The sequence below is a fragment of the Pipistrellus kuhlii genome, unplaced genomic scaffold (assembly GCF_014108245.1).
Source record: "Pipistrellus kuhlii isolate mPipKuh1 unplaced genomic scaffold, mPipKuh1.p scaffold_m20_p_2, whole genome shotgun sequence".
In the NCBI taxonomy this organism is placed as follows: domain Eukaryota; kingdom Metazoa; phylum Chordata; class Mammalia; order Chiroptera; family Vespertilionidae; genus Pipistrellus; species Pipistrellus kuhlii.
This window is the reverse complement of record NW_023425515.1, coordinates 158,471,990-158,499,368: the sequence shown is the minus strand read 5'-3', so window position 1 is coordinate 158,499,368 and position 27,379 is coordinate 158,471,990. Positions and strand designations below refer to the sequence as shown.

The window sequence follows — 27,379 nt, the reverse complement described above, 5'->3', positions numbered from 1 at the left end:
TTTTTGTGCTGGTTTCCTTGCTCCCCCATCTAGCCCAGCTCCTTTGGCTGATAGTACAGGGCAAACAGTGCATTTTCTAGCTGTGCTCACTGTTCCATATGACTTAAAACCATGCTGAAATCTCAATCTCCTGTTGGGTTTTCTTTCCTGACCTCTAGAGTCTCACATCCAGCATCACTAGTCTCAAACTAACCCTGTCTTTTCCTGCTCAAGCATGTTGTTTTATGCACTTTAGGGAAGGGATTGATACCACCTAGGCCTCAAAATCAAGAACCTGGGGGTAACTCTAGACTCCGTTCCCTTCCTTCCTTTTCCCTTCAGTCTAAATGTCCTCCGGATGTCATCTTTTAGGTGACATCCTGAGCCTTCCCGATGGTGTGGGTTGGAATTTCCACTGAGTGCCGTGCCTGTGGAAAGGACAGATTATTTTCTGTTCCTGTGGTTTTCTGTTTTAAGACTCTGCTGTTTGGTTCTATTAAAAAACAGAATAGTAATAATCATCCTGAAGACACATATTGTACTTCCAAAGCCTTGAGAGGAGCTGTTCTAATTATCCATATTTATCCATATGAGGTTTAGAGGGGTTATATGTTTGTCTAGGGCCATCTACTTTGGAACCATCATTCAGACCCAAGTCCCCTGAACTCTGAGTGTCTTTCTTTCCTTCCTCCTTTTCTCCTCCCCTTTTTCTTTTTATGATTCTTCTCCGAGCATCTGAAGTTCAGCTTTCTTTTCCCTTGAACACTAGAAACACATCAGGTATTATTTTATATGTCTTGGGCTCCTGCTATGAAGATCAGTATTAAAAACCGACAGTAGCTTGTTATTTATGGCAATATCTGCTGTTAGTAAGGGAGACAGAGCAAACAATTCCCTATTGTTACAGACGCTACTTTGGCTTGACAGCTGGGGAAGTCTGATAGGCAGTTTATTTACTTAGCATTAAACCAAATAAATGTTTTCATTTTTCTTTAATCTCCTCAAATGCTAACACTTTGCCCTTAAAATTGGTCTAGCAACACATCGGTGAAGTATAAATTACCTGCCATTCCCACATCAGCCATTATAATATTATTTGGGTTCTTTTTTTGCCCCCGTTGACCCAGTCTTTTAAAGATTTTAAAGACACGTGATTCTCCCAGGTGAAAAGGGAAGGGGAAATGAAATAACCAAAGATATTTCGCTTTATTGCTAACACAGGAATGCCATTTGAGATGGGCCCCAAAGCTCCCACCTTCAAGGCTGGAATCCCTTGGTTTCCTCTTACTGTGGTGCAAAGCGGCTTTAACTTATCAACAGATGTCACCCTGCCTACTCAGAATTGTGCAGGTATTTCTAATAAAAAAAACAGCTGGAGATATTGGTTGTGAGGGCGATAAGGAAGACGGGACTCCTGCTTTCCCATTGTACGAAGGCACAGGGGAAAATAAAACCACGGATGGAACCATCCCTGCATGTTATCCTCTCTGAACGCCTGGAAAGGCACTAAGAAATTGTAGTTAGTAAATTTCCAGCTGGTTGGATGGTGAATGGAATGGAGACAGAAAAATCAAACGTGGCTTGCTTTTGATGGAGAGGCCCGGAAAGGCTCATTTGGACTTCTGGGTGGGTGCCTAGGAGATATGTCTGCAAGGCTGGCATCAGCCCCTTGGAATGCAATTCTTGATATGCAATTCTTCATAGGCAATTGTGAAACTGCCAGGCAAAACTTTCAAAGGGAGAAAAATTACTTCATTGCAGATTAGAATCCAGCACTCCTTTGGAACTGGGAGCTGCTTATTATGATTTACATATAACTATAAGGCTATTCATTTTTGTTTGTTTGTTTGTTTTAAAAAATATATTTTTATTGATTTTTTACAGAGAGGAAGAGAGAGGGACAGAGAGTAGAAACATCGATGAGAGAGAAACATAGATCTGTTTGTTTGTTTTTAAGTGAAAAGAGGCCTGTGAGGCCCTAACTAGTGCAATTCTGACTATAGGACAGGGAAGGCCAGAGAGCTAAGAAGTGGGTTTTTCTTTTCTTCCCCACTTCAAAAACTGTGTTGAGGCTAGTTAAAGGTTAATTATCTGAAGATATAAAGTACAAAGCAAAATTTCCCAGCTATTGGCCTGGGTCCTTATGGTAGAATTTATTCAACAGAAGGTCTAACGTACATAACTCAAGGTAGTGGAGAACCTACATTTATTGAGCACATATGATGATAATGGCATTGGTGGTGATGTTGGTGGTGGTGTGGTGGTGTTGGTAGTGATGATGGTGATAGTATTGTTGTTGTTAGTATTGGTGGTCATGTTATTATTGATGGTATTGATGGTGCTGTGTTGGTGATGGTGGTGATGTTGGTGTTGGCAGTGATGTTGGTGTTGGTATTGGTGGTGGTGGTGATGGGATGGTGTGGCAGTTAACATTTATTAGGTATTTACTATGTGTCATACATGTACTATGAGCTTCACAAACATCACCTCATGTAGTTCAAACAATAACCTTATGAGGCAACACTCTTTGTATCCTAATTTTTTAAAATAAGACAGAGACAGTTCAAAATCTCATCAGGGTCACATAACTAGTAAGTGGTAGCCAAATTCCCAACATGGACAGTTTCACTCCAAAACCCAGATTTTTAATCTAAATTTTCAGCTGGGTACTGAGTGTCTGCCTCTATGCTGGAGACTCACCTTATGCTCTCTCAGTTAACATCATGGATAATATAAGCCTCTTCTAGCTGATGAAGAAACCAAGACTCAACAGGAATTATGGTTCTTGCCCAATATTTCTTGCTCTTAAGTAGCTGAGCTAGAATTTGAATTCAAGTTCCAAATCCTGAGCTCTTCTCACTACACCATGCTACATCCATTCACAACTCAGCCACGGCTTAGGGTTCTGGGTGGAACAACAAATGAGGAACAGGCTGAAGCTCCACAAGACAGTTCAGCTTATATCACTCTCTGAAGCTGAACAGACTCATAAATATGAGGGTTTGATACATTGATCTGCAAATGGTCCAAGTCATCTTTGTTTTCTAACAGAACTTCAATTTTAGGATGATGTTTGCTGTTATCCTGATGAATGGCTCATTGCCTCTATTTCATTCATCAAAATTTTCAAGGCAAGATGGAGCTTGTGAAAAGACACATGTGCAAGGGGTAGAAAACCTCCTGGGGATTCTCCCCAAAGGAGTCCATCCAGCATCCTCAACTTTTCCCTTTCCTGGAACATGATTTTGCCTTTAACTCACCAGCTCCCCAAACAGCTTTCAAGATTGATACTGTAGATGGGTATCAGTCTTGCAAAGACTGATCATGGTTTTGGATGGCATGATGTGTTATTATGTGCTATTGTAGTGATCTAACATAGAAAAATATACAGTATATTAAGTTCTTTGATCATGAACTCTAGTAACAAAACACACTCTCAAAAAACTCTTAGCTTTCAATTACCATCCCAATAACTTACATGTGACCTGAGAATGATTATAAGGGTGCCTCAGAATCCATTTATGAACAGTGAAAACTATTTACCATTTTAATGGTTCTGGCCACGCTGTTCAAGACTAAAGAAAAAGAAGCTCTGTGGATACAGACTTGTAGTCCCCCACGCTATGGAAAACTAGGAAAGTATCTGAAAATTGAACACATTTGTCAAGGAGTGACTGAGAAATCATGTCTGGGTAATAAGGTATACTTCTGACTCCTGAGAAGGTTCACCTCATCAGCAACTCTTTCTCTGGATCAAATCAGATGTATTGAAATTCAAGTGCCAAAAGCCACTTGTAGTAAATGTGAGCACACCTCTCTCAAAGTAGCTGCTGATGGAATCTGAAGTGGCTGGGGGCCAGCACATGCTGTAGCACAGGTGTAAACTGCAGAGCCCCGGAGTGAATGCTGCATGTCTTTGGCCTTCGAATTTCTCTTTCCCATTGGGAAGGGGGCAGGGCCCCTTTGGCTAGACACAATAGGCTACCATGATCTTACATCTCTATCAGTCTTATTTCAAGCACTACTTATTGTTGCTTCTTAGTCTGGCTTCTCAGTGTGTTTAGTTGGGGTCCAGGCACTTGGTTTATAAGATTAAAACATCGGAACCATGTCTCACTGAAAATTGATCAGGGTGGGAAGAATGTGTCCATCTCAGAATTGATGCTTTCAGAAACTGGATCCATGTGAAGTAGCATTGACCACACCTCATTCTGTCATCACCAGTAATTGCAAATGTATAATTAATAAAATAAAAGGGCCATTCGCCACTCTTCACCCCTCCCTTATCTCCCAATGTATGTCAAAGGTCATGCATCCATGAGGAAAAATTAGGTGACAAATAAACACCAGGCAAGGAGAGATGACATGAACATTCAGGGATATGCTTAGCAAGGAGAGATGGTACAAAGATCAGGGACATAACTTTCAAAATGAGAAAGAGGCTATAAAAGGGAAAGCAGATGGCTTAGGATGAAGGAGATAAAAGGACAGATACCTACCCCAACCTGTGCTATCTAGCTACCGGCCTGAGGACTTATATTATCAGCACTGGGCTCCCCACTGGGCTCCCCAAATGGATCACTGTTGGATGAGGCCTGTGATCCATCGGGCTAGAACACAAGAAGATAACACTTTTTTTCTTTTCTTTTCAACAATTGAAAATATAAGACAGCTGGGCACATTTTCATGCACACAAATAATCGGCTATTTTAATGAAGGCAGCAACTTTAGTTAGAGGATACCGCACCCACACATGCGAGAACTTGTAAGAACAACTTAATAAAAGGACAATGGTTTTTAGCTGCTCATTGGAACATAAAGCCCCTTAGTGATCCCTTTAGAACTTAAGCGCCTGAGCCAGCATTCTTTTTGAACTTAGGTTTCCTCAGGCATTGTCCATTTCAACTATAGAGGTTTATATGTTAAGGAAAAACAAACAAACAAAAAAAAAACAGAAACAGAAAGAATAAGCCCGTCACTTACAGCCTCCTGCTCTTCGCTTTTGCTGGGACTTTCAAAGCCCTCTTCAAAGATGTCATCTGTGGTAGGATCACTGGCGTGGGATGCAGATGACTTGGAGGGAGAGCTCTGTCTGGGGGCTGGCGTTGGAGCTGAACAGAGACCATGCAAAGAGATGAAATCCAGTAAGTGCCTGGCTGCAAACGTGTGTACCCCACAGACACCTCAGGGATCTGGTTATGTTGGAGTAAAGTCACAGGACTCATCTTCTTATCACAGTTAAAATCAGGTGAATAGTTTAATATTTCCTCTGTACATATTTATCTTGTCCTCTCACATTCTTCTTTAAATCCATTTTTAACTTCACCCTTATTGTTGAAACTATTACAGATGTTCCCATTCCCCCTGCCTCTCCTGGCCCATCTCCACCCAGCCCCCACCTCACTTTCCTCTGGCCACTGTTGTCTGTGTCCATTCTCTGGCTAATCTCTTCATTCTTTCATTCAGTTCCCTCTAGTCCCCCTCCCGTCCCCCTCTCCCTCTGTCAGCTGTCAGTCTGTTCCATGTATCTCACATTCTTAATGGTCAGGAAGGAACTGACCACATGAATGAAATAAACACTGGTTCTCAAGGGATAGTCCCTGAATCAGTGGCATCAGCCACATCTGGGCACTTGTTATAAATGCAAAAGTCCAGACCTACTGAGTCTGAGACCGTGTTTCTGCACGCTCAAGTTGAGAACCATACTTTCCCCCCCTTCTCTCTTGATTAATATCAAACAATACAGTAAGAATAACTAGATCAGAGAACAATGATATACATTGAATGAATGCCATCTATGTGTCAGATACTGTCAGAAATGTTACAGACAACATCTGTAACCCTCATAACACCTCTCTGGAGTAGAGTTTTCACAATTATAGAGAAGAGGCAAGTGAAGGTTGCTATACTGCTCCAGGCCACACAGCTGGGATCTGGTATCATCCCCTGATACACAGTAGATATTTGTTTGATAAACACATGCTAAATGAGGTGTGTCTCAGGGATCTGAGAAAATGGCTGTAACTTATGGTCACTTAGAAACTGGTGCTGCAGCTCTCATTCTATACAGATGTTCATCTTCTATCCTGATATTCCCACATTTTCCTTGTCTCATTTGTTCCAGAGGTTTATAACAAATACACTATTTGAAACTACTCTTCCTTAAAAAATTTTTAATTTGCTATTGAAAATACCATCCATTGGCTCAGACCAAGTGAGGGGTATCATGGCTTAAGCTGGTAGCTGAATTCAACAACACTGAGAAGCACCACCTACCATCACTTCTCAAAATTTACCATAGTCTGGCTGCTTATCAGACAGTGAGTGAATCTCAAACTTGGTGATCTCCTTTTGCCTCAATGGTCTTATATTGAGAATAACAATGCAGTTTGTTATGTGCCAGTGAGCTAGACAGTGCTAGGAACTTTGCATCCACTATAATTTCTAATATAAATATGCTATTGTTTGTTTTTCTGATGAAGATACTGCAGCTCAGAGAGGTGAAGTAATTTTCTCGGGTTAACAATTATGAAAGAGGAGCACTAGAATTAAAAAAAAAAATTAATCCTCACCCAAGGATATTTTTTCCATTTATTTCTAGAGAGAATGGAAGGGAGGGGAGAGGAGGAGAGAAAGATGGAAGGGAAAAAGACACACAGAGAGAAACATCGATGTGAGAGAGACACATCTATTGGTTGCCTCCCTCACATATCCCTGCAACCAAGGTACAAACCCTTGATGGGGATTCAAACTCGTGGCCCTTTGCTACTTGAGCTGACACTCTAACTACTGAGCAACTGTGTAGGACAGGAACACTGAAGTTCAACACTGTCTAACTCTGTCTACTCAACTATGCTTTTCTGTTTGAGGTTTACTTTTGGTCCAACTGATCCTTCACTCAAAACATATTAAAGATGATGCTGATGGAAAAGAGTACAAAAGGCTGGTTTCACTCATTTTCTTTAAAATAAAATATTAAGTTTTTCTTCATTTAAAAGAAGTATGTTTTGTTCTATGAGATGTTTATGGAACAAACAAGTTAGCGTGGGTTTAAGTGAGATAAGCTATATGGAAACTCTAAATTGTGGACGTTTAACAGTTATTAGTATAATTCAATTCAGACTTCTGTTTGAAGTGTTTTATTGCTTATCAAAGGCTCAGAACCCCAGGTGACTTTTCAGTTCTGAGAGATTCATACTTACCGAGTGAAATCAAAAGGGAGCATAACTAGGAGTTAATTTATGCAAGTGTCTTAACCTTTAGGAGGTTTATAGGACTATCTCTAACTCTAAAACAGTGATTCTCAAACTGGGGTAGTTTCATTCCCAGGGAACATTTGACAACAGCCAGAGTCACTTTTGACCATGACTAGTGAGCAGGTGTATAATACCACTGGCATCTGGTGGGTGAAGGCCAGGGATGCTGTTCCACACCCTACAATGCACAGGACAGCCTCCTCAACCAACATCAATAGTGCTAAGGCTGCCAGACCTGCTCCCAGACACACCAGTAAATGGGTGACTTTTGTTTTGTCATTCTCTGTAACCTTCCCCTGTTGTAGATATTCTGCCACATCTATGGTTGCCTCCCTCACATATCCCTGCAACCAAGGTAAAAACCCTTGATGGGGATTCAAACTCGTGACCCTTTGGTACTTGAGCTGACACTCTAACTACTGAGCAACTGTGTAGGGATACGAGACCCGTAGGGATAATAAAGACACACTTCCTGTCCTCAAAGGACTTCAACTCCCCTCTGCTGTTTGTGGCTGGCATACTGAATGAGAAATATTTGTTTTCCAATGATGCTTGCTTATTTATGCATTACTGTCATGTCTTTAATATTTCATTGTTTTTATTCATTATTCTTCCTTGAAACATTGAGATGCTACCCCATGTAGATCATCTGGCCTGAGCAGAAGTGGGTTGCTTATCCATTTCCCCAATCTGACTGCAATGACAGTATCTAATTATGTGAACATTAGATTGTGTGTGTGGACAATTCATAGCCTTGGCCAAGCAATGAGCTGTGTCAGTTGTGACAGTAATGAAAATATCAAACTCATTGTTCCATGATCCTTTTCTTCTTATTAATTGTCAAGGCACAGGCTGAATCTCCAGACACCCTTCCCAAACATGTCGACCAAGCACAAGTGTGTTCAACTGTATCTGCACTCTGATTGGCTGCACAGTTCTGGTTTCCCAGATGTTTGCAGTAGAAAAGAGAGCTGGGCTAGAACCACTGAATATCAGAACCGGAATGGGCACACTACTTATGACTTACTTTACCTACAACACAGCTGAGGTTAAGAGAAATCCTACCCGCACCCAAAGACTCAGTGTGTGGTGGGGAAACCAAGATTAGAGCCCTGGTCCAGAGCTCTGCACAAAACCACTCCATAAAACTACATGCAATAAAACAATATACAATAAAACCACTTCAAACCCTGTTGAAGTATACTACAGAATGTTTTAGCACATGTACCACTGAATCCTTCTAATAATCCTGAGCCCAGGATAGATGAGGATATCAAGACTCACAGAAATAAAATGACGTGTGCAGAGGCACAAAACTAGTAAATAATAAAGCTGCAATCCAGTACCCAGTCCTGAGCCTCCTGCTGGCCATCATCTTTTCTCTCTGACTAGCCTAGGCTTTGAGTCCCAAACTGGCTTCAGCCATACCAGTTGTAGGAGGCCTTAGGTTGCTTTATCTCTGTCCTAACTTTTTCCTGATCTGAACATTCTAATTTTTTATCCTTGTTCCTAAAATTATTTAATTCACATATACCATTCATTTTTGTTTTAATGAACCATACAAAGACCCTGTGTCATTTCTGGGATATACACGAGTAAATGAATGAATAAAAAAATGAATGAATGAGCAAATGAACAGAAACCTAAGAGGCAGAGTGACATGGCAAAAAATCAATAGGTTTATATTCAATTCTATCACTTTGTCTATTCTCTTTGAATCTCACTTTCATTATCTGTCAAATAGGTCTAATGCAACTTGTCATAAGAATTGTACTGAGCATAAAAATAATAAATGTAAAGCATGTGGATGTTATAATTGGTACCTAATAATTGGCATCTATTATTATTATTAGTAAGAGTAACATAAACAAAGAGCCCTATTGAATACTAGAGGCCCGGTTTGTGCATGGGTAAGGTCCCTAGGCCTGGCCAGCAATTAGGGCTGATTGGTGCCTTCTGGCTGCTGGCCAGGGGCTCTCTTCCCCAGCTGCTGGTAGCCAGGGCCTCCCTTCATTCCACGCCACCCCCTGGTGGTCAGTGCATGTCATAGCGGGTGATAGGTTTCCTGGTTGAACTCCTGTGGGGATAATGTGCATATTAGACTTTTATACATAGACAACTAAGATGAGTTCTCTGAGCCTAGATACAAGGCATCACTCACATTGGGTTTAGGAAGGGCACTCACGTGAGTTGGTTGATGGTGTGGTAGAAGTCACAGGGGTCAAATTCAACTGGGAGATGTCAAAGTCATCACAGTCATCTGTATCCTGTGCCACCCCGACTTTGCTGAAGTAACTGGAGAAGGCCTCTGAGGTACAGGTGAGGGAGGGTTGGTCGGGTTTACGGGAGGGCACGGGTGGAGGCTGGGCCATCTGGAAATCCTTAAACATCTCTTTCCCCATTTTCTGTCTGGGCTTGTCGGTCTGTGGACTTGACCTGGCAGAGTCACCCGTGGCTGGGACGGTTGCGAGAGGAGTTAGGGGACCTTGGAACATGGCGGCTGGCAAAGGCATAACAGTTTGTGTGGGCATGAAGGCGGCTGGCGGAAACTGCCCAGCCACAGCTGGCCAGGGCTGCTGAGTGGCAGGGAAGAGACCCGGCTGGCCCCATGCGATGGGCTGAGCCCCCGGCATCACCTGAGCGACTGGTGGCTGAGCACTCATGGCGATCTGCTGTTGGACGAGGGGCTGCTGGCCCCAGAAGGATGGGAGGACAGCGCCCATGGCAACATAACCTGGAAGGTGAAAAAGGAGAGTCAGTCATCCTGGGAAGGAATGATTCCTGGAGTCAGGTGACTGGCAAAAAGGTACTGAGCAAACCCCTAAAGTGTCCAGCTGTGTGCAAGGGACTGGGGATGCAAGGATGACTAAGACAGAAGTCTCTGCTTTCATGGAACCTGCTTGCCAGAGCAGTGGTCATGGGAAACCTCTCTGAGGAGATCACTCATAAGTAGAAACTAGACTGCAGTGAGAGAGCACACCAGGCATTATCTGGGGGCGAGAACAATACTGCCACGGGTGTTAAAGGCTTCTGACATCACATAGCCTCCACAGCCAATGTGTTTCAATGGCAAGGGCAGAGAATTAGGAACCAGGCATGGCTGGGTTTGAATCTTGCATGCCTTTTTGCTAAACCCAGGGCCTTTTCACCTGCTGGTATGCTTTCTATGAATTTCATTTAACAATAACACAAGTATCTGTGATGGGAAGAGAGCACTGAATCTGACCGTGGAGCTGCCCATGGATCTTTCTGTTCTCCCTCATTTTCCAGAAACCCGGTGCCCATCTTGTAAATGGATGCAAGGCTTCCCCAGCCTATATTTTGCTTTGCTTCCTTCCCACCCTCCTCAGTGCCACCAGAGAACTGCTCTAAAATACAAATGTAGTACTTCATTTTATTGAGTATCAGGCTCAGATGCCTCAGCTTGCCTAATGAGCCTTTGTGGGCGGGGGGGGGGGGGGGGTTGCGCGCCAGTCCTCTCTCCAGCACTTCACCCCCATTTTCAAATCTTTTCACCACTGACACCTTTTCTTCCAGCCAATACAGACAACACTCAACTTGCTCTCTCTTGCCTCTACCGGTCCATTTGCCTTTAGAAAGCATCTCCTACTTCTTTGTGTGTCTACCCCTTATCTGCTGTTTGAAACTCAGTTTAGCACCATCCCCCCTGGACAGCTTCCCTGACCTCTAGGCTAACTGGTTCTCCTTCTCTGAGCTTCCATAGCCCTCTTGTTCATCTCTCATGGCACTTGCCATAAGCTTTGTAATTGCCTGCTTATTCTGTCTTCCCTCATTAGACTAGAAACCACCTGCTAGCAGAAACCCTTTATTCTCTCTCCCTACCCCTTGCATTCAGCACAGTTTGGGGCACACACCGGCTGCTCCATAAATGCTTGAGCTGGGGAAAGGCTCTCTATAAAGGAGAGTGAGTCATAGTAAAATGAATGCCTCACTGCATCCTTCCAGGGATGCAACTAGACTCCAAGACCTGAAAGTGCTGTGATCTCTGGTGAATGGTGAATCTACTGTTGGTGGCAGGACTTTTTTTTTTCTTTTTTTTTCTAATCATCTTTTTTTTTTTTCTACAAGAAACCAACAGATGGACTTTTCTGGAGAGAGCTATTAGCATGTCTCTGGCTTCTTGCCATCTGTTTCAGACCAAAGTACAATATTCAACAGGAAAAAAGGCAGCACAGGGTAACTGGGGATCTTGTTGGAGAACGTGCAGGTCTCACTTGCTTTTCCTGTGGAGGGAAGTGCCTGCAGCCCGAGCTCTTCCCAGACTGAATCCTAAGTGCTCTGGCCACACAGCATCACATGCCTGATGGGGACATCTCAGTGGCAGGGCTGCAGTAGCCCCGGACACAGGGAGCCACTTGGCAGCTGCCACTACAGCCACATAACAGCTTAGACTGTTTACTCATTAATGTTCCACAGTAGAGAGAGGAGGTGCCAAGGAGCATCTGTTTATGCCACTGAATTGGGATCAATCATAAACCTCCTTGCTGGGAAGTGAAGAGAAACACCTGCATCACTGCCTTGCAGTGATGTTTTTAAAAAGTATTGAAAATAGCAATTTATAACCAGATGTTGGTATATACTAGAAATTCGGTCATTATTTTCAAAAAAGAAAAAAAAAATTGGACTAAAATGTAAGTAAAACACTGAAAACCAAGGGACTATCCAATATATACAGAACTTATATGGTGTCTCTTATCTTCATTATTTCATTTGACTGACTGATTAATTCAGTCATTCATTCAGAAATATGCCTACAGGGTGCCAGCACTGTTTTAGACTGGAGATTCAGTGAAGAACAAAACAGTTAAAAACAATCCTGGCCCTCGTGGAGCTTACATTTTTAGAGAAACTGCAGCTTTAGGAGGGAGGTTTCACACAGTTACATAGGGTGCAGGTAGCAGAGCAGGGCTCCTGCTGAACAGGTAGCAAGCATCAGGTGAGTGCTTTCTTATGGAAACATTGCCACGCACTGCTTTAAATGTTTTACTACATGTATTAACTTGTGCAATCCTCAGAAGAGCCCCACGAGGGGAAATCCTTATTCCCATTTTACAGATACGTTTCTAAGGCTCAGAAGAGATGGAGCTGAGTATTACACAGCTGGTTAGTGGTGGGGTCTCACATTCTCCAGGCCCCCAGGTTCCCTGGGCCAGCTCTTCCATGAACAGTCAGGAGGCCAAAGACTTAAGCTTTATTGGATGCATTTAAAAAAAAAATTCCAAGAAGATAACAGGTAATAATATAGGTATGACAAGACATATTTTCTTTTATCGTAGAAATCAGAATAATAATAATAGTGACAGAATTTTCTACATGAAGCATCTACAAAATGCCAGCCTTTTTCAAGGTACTTAATTTTTCACTTAATCCTCATAATATTGTTGCAAGGTAACTATTATTTTCAGTTCAGTTAGAAAGATGAAGAAACTCTGGCTCTGACAGGTGAAGTAATTTTCCTAAAGCTTATAAATAAATGGCAGAGCCAGGATTCAGACCAAGTTCATTGGCGGCAAACGACTCCCACAGCCTGTCCATTGTACCACATGACACCACTCCACTGTCCCATCCACCTGTCACTGGCACAACCGACAATAGGGCCAGGCGGACAGAAATGCAATAGCTGCAGAGATTTCTAAGGCCAGCTAAGAAAGAAAAAAGGCAAGTCATTTAACAACAACTGAAGTCATTTAACAACAACTGAAGCCTAGTTTTGTTCCTCACTGTATTTTAAGAAAGTAAAAATATGCTAATTAAAATTAATTTTAGACTTATGTTCTAAAATTTGGAAGCTTGGAACAACCTACTCACTTTTTTTTTTTTTTTTTTTTTTTTTTTTTTTTTTTTTTAGTAGCTGTATAAACCAAACCTGGATGTCACAGACTTGGGAATAGGTCCCGTGTAGTGCTACCTGGCACGGGCAGGTTATCAGTGCTTTTCATCAAATATTAGGGCTGGAAGACATGCAGAATTGCACACAATCCTACCCTCTCACTTATAAGGAGGGGAATGGACACTGAGGGGCCCATCATCCCTCCTCTGCCTGGAGTCCTCCTAACCCTGATACCTGCTTGCCTTTCTTCCTTGCCACTCCCAGTCTGCTCATGTCTTTTCTTAGTATGAGCTCCTCCTGATTACAATCTCTATTCACACCTATCCTTCACCTGCTCCAAAGCCCTCCCCCCTTCCCCTGCTCTACATTTTCTCTTGTCCATACCACTTATCACTGTCTCACATGTTATTTCTAGATTGTTCTTTGTCTCCCTGCTAGGAAGTAAGCTCTCTGTAGGTAGGAGTCTGTGTGTGTTGTATTCTCAGGTGCACCCTAGGCGCCTAGAACAGAACCTGGAACACAGCGGGCCCTCAATCATTAACTGTGGGACAAATATGCCTGGGGATTAGAGAGTTTAGTGCCTGGGGTTCCCATCACCTGTCCAGGGTATCTTCATGAATAATACAGCATGGGGATTCTGAACACAGGGCTTGTGGCACAGGAATGTGATGCATTTCTGATGGAAACTGCTTCTCTTACTTAAAATGACACACAAGGAAATTTAAAAATCCTTTTTGGGTAAAGAAAACTATTCCTCACCACTATCCTGCTTTAAAGATGGTTAACATATCCAATTGGGAAACATAGCAACTGAATAAAGACCTAGGCTAGAATTGCATCTTCTAAACTGTAAGCAGATCCAGTGGCTACTGACCTTTGCTGCTCCTCAAAGTTCATGGTGATCCCTGCGCTCATGAGGAGTAAGTGTGACTATTTCAGAACAGGCTCTACATTTTTAATTCTCTGTGAATAACAACGAGGTTTATATTTGGTGGCAATAATTTGTTTCTAACACTGTGTAATTAAATGTAATTATTTATAGAAAAATGCAAGAAGATTTGTATTCTAGAATAGTTAAACTCCACTTCCTATTTATAAGACTTCAGTAGAAAAAGAAAGATGAAGCTATGGATTTCAAATATGTAGTTAATGAAAGCGAAAATGTCTAAGTCTCCTTCACATGCAAGAAGCAGAACTAGTCCCATCTTTGGCTCTGTCCAAGCCATGTGAACTGGCCGCATAGTGTGCCTATGCCATCCAAATAATATGTCTGAGCTCCCACGATTTGTAACTCACCTTTAATGCTGTTGCTATAGATTTTTACCCTGTTGTAAAAGTAGTCTATACTTTTTATAAAAGAATATTTGGAAAAGAGAACAAACACTTTCTGAATCAGTGGTCACCAACCTTTCAGACCTTAGGGACCACCAGTGGTCTGCAGACTACCGGTTGGCAACTGCTGTTCTAAATCACTAATATCCCGATCTTCCTCCCAATTCACCTTTAAGCAGTTTGTTCTGTCCCTTATGTTTCCTGTATGGGGACCCTCATCCTCCTGAATCTCCAACAAATCAGGACGCAGGTCACTGTCCATCAGATCTCAAGAGGTCTTTGGGGAACAGACTCACCCACTCCCCTTTGCCACCGCTTTTCCTCTGGCTCAGATGGGCAGGAAGAAGTGGACTTGTGCTGGTCTGCATGCCTGTGTGTGCACCAGGCTCCCTAAAACTAACTACCTGAGTAACATGGAATCTTGACCATTCCATGCAAAGGCCATCACCGTAGTTCAGCCAGCAGCATACCAGACCTCTGCGAAAGGCGCCACCACACCCGCCACCCTATGGCAGCTTCTCGGTGTCACCTGAAAAGTTACAATGAAAGAACGAACGGTGGTTCCACAGGTGTTCCAGCACATCTGGCAGCTGGTCCACCCCTTTCTACAAAGGAAAGGAAGTGAGTGGAAGGAAGAGGGCTTACCTGAGGGTACAGCAGCAGTGCCGAAAGGTACAGAACCAAACATGTCTGCACTCGCTGGAAGTGTCTGAGATGAAGATGGGATGAAGGCATCACCTGGAGTTGCAGGAGTCTGTCAGAGAGAGAGGGGAAGGAAGCATGAGGCTCCTGGGAGACTTGGCTCAGCGATCATCCAGGACGGGAGGCAGCTGGTGCAGGAGTGTGTGTGTGTGTGTGTGTGTGTGTGTGTGTGTGTGTGTGTATGGTTACAGGGGTAGGAGGGGGGTGTTGCACAAACCAGCCAGGTTCTGGCCACTTAGGTGGTATGCAACTCCACTAGCGGGTTACACAGATTATCTGTAATATGGGCAAAGTGATACCTATCCCCAGAGAGACTGTGAGAATTAACTGAGGTCATGCATTCAAATCACTCAGCACCATGCTGAGGCATATAGTAGGTGCTCAGCAAACGAAGGCCAGGATTGTTGACTATTTAGTTTGAGCCCCTACCCCTTAGAGGTATTTTCAGGCCTTCAGATTTTTCCATAATGCTTGGCTTTCCTCCTTTAGATGTGGTCAATCCAAACTGACATACTGCACTCAGAATCTACTACTGCACACGCAGCTCAGGGCTTATCACTGAAAACACAGGCAGTAAATAGTTGTGGACGGGAATGAACAAATAAAGTTTAGGAACTGGAGCAGAGGTCCTTGTATCTCCTGGTGCCTCCCTGAATCTTGCCTGAATATTCACTTGCAAGAAGTAAAGATTTTCAAGATAATTAAAAAAAAAATGCCTGAGTTGTAAACTGCACAGTGTCTGGCCATGCTGGGATTCCAGGAATGTCTGTGTGTGAACTGTTGGGGAAGGTGAAGGGCACAGAATTAAGACCACCAGTATGCAGTTTCTTTTTAAAGGTCTTCATCTATTTTGAGGCCCTTTGCCTAAAGTGTATATCTCCAATGACATAACATTCGTATCACCCCCCCACCACCCCCTATACACACGCTGGGGATAGCCCGGGAAAAGCAATTAATCCTGAAACCATGGCAATGGTGATTAGACAAGGCCATTTAGACAAGCAGCTTGTGAAAAGAAGGGCATTGTTCTGAGGATAATTAAATACCCATTTGGACTGCACTTATGTTCAGGGCCAGGAACATAGCCATGAGATGCTGCAATAAGCACTTTTAAACACAATCAACATCATTCCCTTTCCCCTATGTGACCCTGGGTGAGTCACATGCCCTCTCTGGGCCTCAATCTGCTCATCTGTAAAATGAAGGGAATAAGGTTAGAAGATCCCTTCAGGCCTCTCTAGCTCCATAGCCCACGGTTCTGAGATTCCCAGTGCAGAGGACACAGCTGTTTCGCCCAGGGATGGAGCAGGGATGAGACTTGCTAGAGCTGCCTGGCTTCCCAGCTTCCCTGGAGACAGGAGCTGCTGTCCGTGCCTTCATGGCGGCTCTAGGCATCAGGTGTTGGGGGCAGAACAGCTGTGTCTAGAGTCCCTGGTGGCAGCTGTGGGCAGCAGGGTCTTGTGCCATCTGTCCTCAGTGGTGAGGTTATAGCCTTTTCTCTGTGAGCCGCATCTCACCAATGAACCATGGCACCATCCCTAGGTTTGCACAACTGGCAATGCCCAGGGGAGCTGCCCCTAGCCAGCAGCTTCAGCTGGTGTAGCTGTGCTGACTGCTCCCCATGCACCTGGGGAGTGGAGAGTGGGGGGAGGAGCTGAACAGGCCATCTATCTGGCTCTGTTGTTTGCAGCGGCTGCAAAGTGGCCTTTGAATGCACCCCGCTGTCTGGGTTTATATTTGGTTTTGGTTTTAATACCCTTTTTTCTCCTTTTAATTTTCAAATGAGGGCTTCCTGCAACCTCTATCTCCCTGCCAGCAATGGCTGACTGAGGTACCTGCTGAACCTGGAGCTGGGAATCCAAAGCTTTGTGAGAAGCTCAGTAAAGCCAGGAAGGTTGGAGGGAGAGAGGAAAGAAAAAGGAGAGAGAGCCCTAACCGGTTTGGCTCAGTGGATAGAGCTTCGGCCTGTGGACTGAAGGGTCCTAGGTTCAATTATGGTCAAGGGTATGCACCTTGGTTGTGGGCACATCCCCAGTGAAGGGTGTGCAGAAGGCAGCTGATCGATGTTTCCCTCTCATCGATGCTTCTAACCCTCTATCCCTCTCCCTTTCTCTCTGTAAAAAATAAATAAATAAACAAATAAATAAATAAATAAATAAAATCTATTTAAAATAAAAGGAGAGAGAGAGAGAGAGAGAGAGAGAGAGAGAGAGAGAGAGAGAGAGAGAGAGAGAGAGAGAGAGAGAGATATCAGGAAAAAAAAGAAGAGAAGGAAAGGAGGAAAGGGTGAGGAGAAGATGTGTCCTTTACTGGGCTGACCACCTGGCCGTGTGGGCCAGGTAGGTGTTGTCAGATGCAGCATCACATTGTTGTCTTGTTGAGTTTTTTGCCCTATTCCCAGCTAGGCTGCGGCCATATCCCATTCATGATTCCACTGCCCAGCAGAATAGCAAGTCCCCAGAGAAACTGTAATTGCTAATGCATGGATGTATCTGTTCCTCAAAACAGAAGCCTGAATCATAATTCCTTTTAAGAGATAGCCTAGGAAATTGAGATTTAGAATCCTTAGTTATTTTGCCCAGAGCACATAGCTTGAAGGAGCCAGGGCTGACACCCACCAGCATGCCTCTGTTACAAAGCGCACATGCTTTTCCGGGGGAGGCTGAAGAAGGGGAGGCTGAAGAAGGGAGAGAGGGAAGTGCATACTTACAGGGGGAGAGGTTATATCAGGAGGGGTGGACATGTCCCCAAAAAGTTCCAATTGGGTCACAGCCTGCAAAGACATAAAAGATAATGATGTCACCGGGAGGAATACTGCTGCCGCAGGGGCACTGCTGGAAACAGCATTCTAGGAGGACGAGTATTTCTCTTTCTCAACATCCCTACATAAACAATAAGCCCAGTTGGTCATTGTCACACCTCATGACCCTAAAGACAGCACTTGGGATGCGGCCAGAATCAATTCTTGCTTCAAGGTATCTGACTGTTGATCTGGACTCAGTCCAGGAGATCACGTTTGGCCGCCTCCCATAAGCAATACTAAGACCCTTTTCACATATTTACCATGGATGCCAGTGCTGTCTCTTTTCCAGGAAATAATGCAAGAAGGCAGTCCCATCATTGGCTTTTCTTGCATGCATGTGTTCATGCATATACTTAGCCCCTCAAACATAAGTATAGTAAGACAGACTTCATGGCCATCTCTGCTCACGTGCTCCCAACAAGAGTGACCCTGAGAGGAAGGCATCATCATTCCCATTTCTACAGATGAGTAAACTGAGCCTCACAGAGGCTAATACTTGAGTTTTCTCCACACAGAGTATGCAATCAGATAACAGTCCCTGAAGAAGTCTGTCTTGAGAATAAAAAATATAGTTGGAGGAAAAAAAATCATGGTATTTAATACCAGGAAGGGCATCAAAAACAGCCCAGTGGATACACTATTAATCACCCATGGGGACTCCATGGCTGCAGATACCATGTCATCTACATTTCTCACCCATCACCCAGGAGTGTCTGAATGATGCCAGTCAGTAGCTGTGGAAGGAACCCTTTAAGTTACACTTAGAAATGAATCTGCAGACTCTTCCAGCTGCAGCAACCGTGGGGAGTCCTCGGCCAGGATCCCCGTGGCCTGATTTAAAGTACATAATCATATCCTTTGTGCAAACCTGCCCACTGAGGGAAAAACACTCTGCTTCCCTTTGGATTTTACAACTCTCCTTGGGGGGACCTAAAACCACCTAAAACCATTCAATAGAAAGGGCAGAGAGCATTTGCCTGCTTGGCATGCAGGGTTCCTGCACCTGAATTCCTTCCTCTCTCTACAACTCACCACGAAGAAGGGAATGCTCTCTCCTACCAACAGGTGGGGGTGGGGGGGGGCTCTGGCGGCTGGTCAAGGTGCCTACCTGGGCATATGTTTGGGTTCTACCACCTCCGATCTCTGACACTCCTCAGAGCTAATTCTCTCACTTTGGCAATGGGGATGGTAATATCTCCTTTGCAGATTTATTGACAATACTGATAGAAGGACTTCCTTTGGAGTTTGGCGAAGCCCCGTTTAACAGGCACAAAAGGCTCTTTTGGCTGAAAGCAGCTTAGCCTGGCTAACTCACATTCAACTCTTTCCTTTAAGCTTTCAGATGAGCAGTAGTGCCTGGCATAAAATAGGACCCTGTACATACTTATTTCCTTCCCAACCACGCAATGCTTTTCCTGTTCCTTACACATGGGACATGCAGTAGGTTGTGGGCACTGTGCTAGTTGCTGGGAACAGAATAATGAGAACTGTGAAGTTTCTGCTTGCAGGGAGCTTATAGTCTGATGGGACAACCCAGAGACAGAGCTAATTTTAAGTTGTTGTGGCAGGAATGGCAACAGATGTCTCTATGGGCCAACCTAGGAGGGACCAGCCAACTTTTGGCAAAGAAGCTCAATGAGGGTTTTCTTGAAGAAACAGCCCTGATCTGATACCTGAAGAAGAGGAGCAGTCAGTCAGGCAACCAGGATGAGGAGGGACCATCTAGGCAGATGGAAATACCAGAGCAAGAGGGATAGCTGCCCCAGGCAGTCTAGCATTTTGGTTGAACCAGTGAGGGTGGAGGGAGAAGCAGGAGATGAGACCAGTGAAGGGGACAGGGCCCAGCTCAGGGTGGACTCAGTGCATTTCAGTGTTTTCTGCCCACTCTCTACCTACCTGATTCTCTCCCAAAGGATAAAGATCCAACGTAGTGAGATGGTAACAGGGTGGCCAGCATGCTGGGTGCTCTCCCAAGTCTGGATGGACCCTAAATACTCCTTGTTTCCTTAGCTTGCTTCCATTATTTTACTTTATTTGGTGAAACTATATCAATCCTTTAGACTTTCTCCCAAATTCACACCAGTAATAATTCTATTTAACTCAAATGAAGCTTCTGGACTTCCTACAATTGGAATCCAGTGCCTTTAAAATGGCCCCCACCATTTTCACTGGTAGAAAAATATTAAAATAAAGATAATAATTAAGTTTCACAATTTACATTCCAAATGTGTACCCTGCTGCTAATATCATTCTTATAATTCACTGGCTCATTTTATCCTTAAACAAACTTTTATTTTATTTTGTTTAGTTTTTAAAGATGAAACACAACTTTTAAAATAACCCTGATTCTTAAGATGTAGACTTCCCCCTGCCTGATGGTTTTTCACTCAAGGACTGAACGAGAACAGCATGCAGAGGCATAAAACATAGATTATTATTTCATTCCATTGGATTTGCTGCTTAAATGGAACCTTGAGTTAACTTAAATTTTATATAAAAATGGATTCTTATGCCATATAATTAAAAATAACTCTAATGGCCATATGTGATTGAGAATCTGGAGTAACATCTATTTTAATAACTTCCTTCCCCATGTTAACCCCAGACCTTTTATTTGTAACCTAACAAGCCACGTTCCTTCGAATAAGAGGGTCATAATGAATCATTTAAGGTTCTGAAGAGAATAAAACTAACCGTCCACATTTGTAAAACATTGTATAGTTTACAATACACTTTGTAATACATTATCATTCTGTTTGATGCTCACTGAGCCCCATGACATAGGCAGCACAGGTGTCTCTCACTGTCTGGATTTTGCAGATGAGCTAACTGAGACCAAGAGGTTAAGTGACTTGTCTCTGACCAATGAGCTAATGGGGCTGGGCTTGACCCGCAGCCTGAGAAGCATCTCATTTGTCTGTCACTTTATGGAGCCTTGGTTACCTTCCTACCTGTGCTCCTAAAAGGTCTGCCACAAGTCACATCCATCTAAAGATGTCACCTAGAAGGCCAGCTCAAGGTGCCTCCTTGCCTTTCCATTACTAGCACTTTGGACATACTCAGGCGAAGAGACATGGCAGTTATCAGCCAATTCTGCCCCTTCTTTAGGCCTGGCATTGTCCAGGGTAAGAAGAGTGACATAAGAAGAGTGACACCAGCAGATGCCAAGGCCAGAGACGGAGAGGATGGGTAGCTTGGGTGTTGATGGGGTAGCCCATCAATGTCTGCATCAGGCCTGTTCTCCACAGCCGTTCTTTGATACAAGTGATATTTTTCACAAAAGTATCTTCAGTGTTACACAGCCGCTGTTCTAAGGTTAGCCTCCAGGTCCTTCGTTCAACTAGACTATGGCAACTAGACTCCTGGCCCCTCCTACAGAGAAATTCTGAAGGCACCACTGCTGAAGGCCGAGATGGCCTTGACTGACCCCAAATCACATTCTCACAGGCCCACTTATTATGTTTGGCATCAGGAGGGCCTTCATTTAGGAAAAGTATGGTGCCCATACTGTACATCAGCTACTGTGCCAAGAGCAGGGGATACAGGGAAGAATGAGGCACGATCCTGCTCCTACTCTCATGAGTTGGCTACCTGAAGGAAAGGCAGGTCCACATACACAATCAGGGCAGTGCCATGGAACCCAGAAGCACAAGGGCAATAAAAGGAAAGGCCACCTCAGGGCCTTTGCATATGCTTTTCCTCCTACCTAGAATACCCATTCCTTCCCCCATTGCCTGTCCACCCATCATCCTTCAGGGGACAAATTAGAGGACTTTTCCTCCCCCTGGGAAATGTCTCCTAACTCAGTTTTCTCCCCATGACACTACTCAGAACAGCTTGTGTGATACTTTTTTTTCAGTGGTCTCAACCTTGGATGCACACCCAAATCACCAGGGGGAAATACTGATGCCTTGTTCACACCCCAGGAGACTCTGACTTGGCTGGTTCGGAGTACAGCCTAGAACCTAAAACTTTAAAAGCTCTCCTCGTGACTCTATTTTACAGCCAAGGTAAAAAAACCCTAGAAGCCTCCCAAGCACCCTCAGGGGTGATCATGTTCACCAGTCTATATATCAGCCAAGCTGTATAAATATTGGTTGTAAACCAGTACATCTACTGCAGGATATGCTGACTGAAGAACAGTCATGTGTGTCTTTTATTCCCAATGGAGCACTTAGCACAGGCTATTTCTGTGTTTGAATACCTACTACACTGTCACATCACCTACACTAACCTAGACTACCCCACCTTACCTTACTCTTTCCTCCTCTATATTCCCCACCCACCCAACCTTATTTTATCCTATGCTATGAAGTGTTGCACTGTGTTGTACTATGAGCGTCTTCCTCTCCACTACATCTCCAGCTACTTATCGGAATGGGACCTGTTATGAGCTCAAAAAATATTTGTTGAATGAAATGGAGTATGAAATGAATGAAATTAAGTAACACTTCCTGTCCAATATACCCTTTTTCACACACACATGCACACATGTGCATACACACATGCACACATGTGCACACACATACACAGTTATTATTGGACCCTATTGCAGGCCTGCCAGGTATCTTCCTGTGAACACCAGAACAGAGCTGAGTCGAGCCCCTGCTTCTGATACAGGCTGGGTGGAGATGCTATGGGATGCATGTTAGTGACAGGACAGTCCTCACTTAAGAGCCTGGAGGCCTTACCTTCGTTGCGTCAAGAATCTCATCAATGATGGCAGGCAGGTTTCTGTTCTGTAAGCACAAGGCATGGCTTATGAGCATGAAATGAATGATGGGGCAGTGACATGAAACAGCTCACAGACAGGGCCCTCGCACTCTTACCGGGGTGGCCGCGGCAAAGCGTTCTTCAAAATCCTCCATCGGATGGCCATTCTGCAAGTGGAAGGGACGATGAATGAGGATGAAGTGAATGACACACAAATGACATGGATTAATGCATTAGATGAAGATGATATTTATGGTTTATGCTCCCATGGTCTCTGTGGCAGGAGCTGAGGCCAACATTCTGTGAAAACCCTGGGAATGTGTTCCCAGCATAAGAAGTTGATCAAATAGGGGCCTGATGAGGAAATACAGCGGTGGTTCAAAGTTCATCTTTCTGAAATTAAAGGCATTACCCAGCTGGTCTCAACTGATAAGAACATGTTTACCCTTGAGATTTTTGTTTTAAAAGACAAAAATATTATCTGCTTTAGCAAACCTAAGTCTTTAGAGCAGCATGTAAACAGCTGGTTTTCTAAGTGCCTTTGTGCCCACTGTCCCTTCTACTTGAAATGCTCTTCCCTTCACCCCTGCATGTTCAGAGCTCATCCCATTTCCCAACCCCTGCTTTAAGGGCCACCTCTTCCATGAAGCCGTCCCTGACTTCTTCTTTTTAAAAAAAATATATATTTTATTGATTTTTTCAGAGAGGAGGAGAGAGAAATGGAGAGCTAGAAACGTCAATGAGAGAGAAACATCGACCAGCTGCCTCTTGCACACCCCCTACCGGGAATGTGCCCACAACCAATGAACATGCCCTTGACCGGAATTGAACCTGGAACCTTTCAGTCTGCAGACCAATGCTTTACCACTGAGCCAAACCGGTTTCGGCCATCCCTGACTTCTGAGTTGAAACTCCTCCTCTGAGAATAACCGCACATCATCTGTGCCGACCCCACGGTGAGCTTCCTGAAGCAGGGACCATGCTGCATTTACTTCTGAATCCCCAGAGCTAACAGAGGGCCTGGCACACAGCAATGAATGAATGCATGTTTTATAAGCACCTGTCTGCTGACCAGATCTAACTGTTTTAATTTTTTATTTTGTTGTTTATAACTGTCAAGCATTTCACTAAACTACTCCAAAAATACTGCTGTCTCAGGATCCATTTTGTGTGGCCAAACAGCCTGCAGGGGCCTTAAACTGGCTCCAACCCCTATGGGGAGGCATGTCCTATGAGGACTCCCGTGTAGGCAGTCTGCCCACTGCCCAGGGCCTTCCTTCTCCTTGTTACCTCTTAGCTAAGACCCCAAGCCCTGCTGTTCTTGGTGTGAATGGCCCAAACCAGGCTTAGCCCAAGAAATGCAGGCACTTCACCTACAGGCCTAATAAAGGCATGTGCCTTAGGTCCTGCGACTCTCTCAGGCCAGCTACCTTGACCTCTCCTGGTGACCCCTCCTCCAGAGCCTGTGAATAATAAGCTTCTCTACTTCAATTCTCTGTGGTCTCTATTGAACTGTGGCCCTCCATCTGATGCCCCAGGGCTCAACACAATAAATGTTAATTTAACAAAGTCACAACAATAAGATTTACTATAAATAATATGTAATGCCTCTGTAAATAGATATATCACCTTATTTTGGTCTATATTACGAGCTAATTATTCTTTGGATGCTTTCCAAGCACTATAACATGAATATAAATCTGATACTATTGACATTACAATGAGTTATTATGCACAGAAATAACTATCATTTCCTAATTTTTAGGAGAGCAGGCTATCGGCAATAGAGGAATGGAGAAAACATCACCCAATAACCTCATAATTCCCATATGTCAGAACTCACTCTCACCGTCTGTGGCAAACGTGACTTTCTGCCACTCAGCCCCAGTGACAATGCTGCAAAGCAGAGCCAGGGAACCAGCGTGCCCACCACAGAGGGGCCTTGGGACCAACCATCAGCGAATTCCATTATCAACCATCCGCTTCCGCCAGGCACTGGCTCCCCAAGCGTCAACTGTGGCTAAGAGCAGAGGACGAGCAGCCACATCGGATAACCACATACATTATTACTATTATTTGGCCAGCGGTGGGGAGAGATGGGGAGACAACATTAGTTTAAGCGATCCTGTAATCTGTGGAGTGGCCTAGAAGGTTAAGGTAATGTCGCTACATCCTTTATGAATTTGCACACTTCGAGGGATTTATGGCACAGTCCCTATCAACTAGCTCTGGGTCATAACTTTTAATAAAAACATTTTTTAGTGTCCAAAATCTCATTACATCTGTCCAATATAAAGAAGCAAATAGCTTCAGAGCATGATGGATGCATTAAATAAATTTGAAAAACAGCCTGTGGTCGAGTCTCATAAACCCCCCACCACCTAATGAAAACGCGTGAGGATAACCGGTGCTGGCACAAGCCCATCGCTTTCCTGGTGACAGAGAGATGGGCTTTGGTGATCCGGGGAGCTGGGGTGTGAGGAGGATATTTCATTCATCTAGATCACATGTGTCAAACACAAGGCCCGCGGGCCAAATCCGTCCCACCAGGCCTTGCAATGTGGCCCGCACCGCGCTGTCATCACTGCACTCCACTGCGTTTCCATAACAATGACAGTTTATGACTGTTCAGTAAACCATTCGGCCCGAGATTTAGGCTGGATTTTAGATTTTGGCCCCTTCTCTGATTGAGTTCAACACCCCTAATCTAGATGGAGCTAGAGACCAAATGCATGGGAGCTGTTGGCTCTCTCTGGAGTCCCACCGACACAGACTGACTCCTGGCTGTGCAGGGTGCTGGCCACTTGACTTTCACAGCCAAATTAGCCTCAGTTTTCTCATTTTCCAAGTGGGGATGATAACGATGACATCCTTTCAGAGGATGAACTGAGATGTGGGTGCAAAGTCTTGTTTGTTGTTTGGCACATAGTAGGTGCTCAATAAAGAGTGGCGATTATTAGTATCTCTTCATTCTGTTTCTTTGGACTAATATTTGCAATGCACAGGCACCCATGGCTTAATGCTAGAAAACTCTTATGATATAATATTTGGGGAAAGAAAGAGGAAGAAGAAACAAATCTCCTGCCAGACGCCCCTGTTTAGAAATTCCCTGCCTGACAGCACAGGCCAGAGCCTGTGTCAAAGGATGCCCAGCACTTCTTGACCTTAGCTCTAAACCTCTCTGTGCATTCTTGACTCCATCTTCTCTCTCTCATTTCAGTTCTAGCTATCCTATTGTCTGACAATCCTCTTCCCATCTATGCACTTTATCCCTGGCTCCTATGGTCCCTTCCTGGTTGCCCCTGGCTCAGACATTGCTCAGAGTTCTTTCCTCCCACTCACGGCAGCCTGGTAATGCCTGGTGCACCACATGCTGCCCTTATACTTTCCCAGCTGCTTCTTATGGGCAGGACCTGGAGCTCATTTGCTAGTCTCCCAATACCCCTGGCTCTTGCTTTACCTACAATCACTACTAGAGTTCTAGCTCACGTAGCCCATATAAAAAAGCAAATGGCTCCAGACATCAAATTTCACTCACAACTTAAACTTCCAGGGAGGATTCAAGGGAAGAGATTCCTCTGTTTTGTTTAAACCCAGTTCTAGCCTGAATCTTCATTAAGACATAAAATAAAGCTCCCATAGGGAGTTTTATCTTCCCATACTCCCTTATAGAAGCAGTGTGAGCAGTCCCATAACTGAGTAGGGTAATTATCAAGATCAAATTCCTGTTACTCTTGCAGCCAAAGTGACAGTGGATGAGGTAGGACTTGGGCTGAAGAAAAAGATGAAAACTGCCACATCAGAACCCTGCAGGGGTTCGCACCCTGGGCTGCACAGTGCAATCCTTTGGGGGAGCTTTTGCAAAACTACCCCTGCCTGAGTCCCACCATCAGAGATTTGGATTCTATTGGTCCGAGGTGGGGCCCTGGCATCTGTAGATTTTTAAAAGCTCCCCAGGTAATACTAATGCACAGACAGATTTGCTGACCACTGTGCTGGGGAATGGACTCTCTGCAGGAATAATTAGTGAAAATCCCATTGGGAAAACAGAAGGCGTCTTAATTGATTATATAATTGACTAATTAATTTCTTCAACAAACATTCATTGGGCGCTCTCCACATGCCATGTCCTGGCGAGGCACTGGAGTTGCAGAGATGAGTCATGTCTAGCCCCTGCTCTCCTGCAGCTCAGAGTGAGCCAGCATATGTCATCATTCTAGCTCGTGGGTGGGTGGGATGGGACAGGGAGGGCACACGGCTTCTAGATCTCAACTCAGAACTCAGACCACTGCTGCAGAAGGATGAATTCAATTATCCATTTAGAAGGTTTAGGAGAAATGGATGGACTCAAGTGATCTGTAACTGCACCTCGGTGGGTACTCCTAAGGCACAGAGTGATTCCAGGCATTTGAATGCAAGTGCCTTTCCTTGGGATGTGATTTAAGAAGGAAGACACATGCTAATGAAGACTAATCCCCCTGGGGACCTAGGAGTCTATCACCTTTAGTCAAGAGTGAACAGCCTCTTTCCCATGGCTTGGCAGAGAGAGACAGGTAAACCTGCTTTGTAATTGAAGAACCAAGGAGCTGAGATTGAAGAGTGGAACCTATGATGTTAATAAGTGATTTCCTCCAAGAGCAAAGCTGTGGATTGGGACTTGTGATGATGCAAAGTTCCCTATCTGCCTGTCCCAGGTGGTAGCCAGTGGCTGTACTGTGGCTACTGTGTGGTAAAGCCTTGATC

General features: G+C 44.2%; 1 protein-coding gene across 12 annotated transcripts in view; it reads right to left on the bottom strand.

Annotated features, from left to right (window-relative positions):
* The window catches only part of DAB1 (DAB adaptor protein 1), a 387,139-nt gene that overhangs the window by 9,081 nt on the left and 350,679 nt on the right, over positions 1–27,379 (bottom strand). For 8 of the 12 annotated variants that reach the window (XM_045584556.1, XM_036445795.2, XM_045584558.1 and 5 more), the window contains 7 exons: positions 22,753–22,803; positions 22,615–22,662; positions 17,831–17,893; positions 15,064–15,172; positions 9,421–9,969; positions 4,963–5,090; positions 4,479–4,589 (listed from right to left, as the gene is read on the bottom strand). In XM_045584556.1, coding sequence (XP_045440512.1) covers positions 4,494–4,589; positions 4,963–5,090; positions 9,421–9,969; positions 15,064–15,172; positions 17,831–17,893; positions 22,615–22,662; positions 22,753–22,803 — 1,044 coding nt within the window. In that variant the 3' untranslated portion in view covers positions 4,479–4,493. The remainder of the gene's footprint in view (positions 1–4,478; positions 4,590–4,962; positions 5,091–9,420; positions 9,970–15,063; positions 15,173–17,830; positions 17,894–22,614; positions 22,663–22,752; positions 22,804–27,379) is intronic. The other 4 variants (XM_036445803.2, XM_045584564.1, XM_045584560.1 and 1 more) reach the window with 3 other exon arrangements.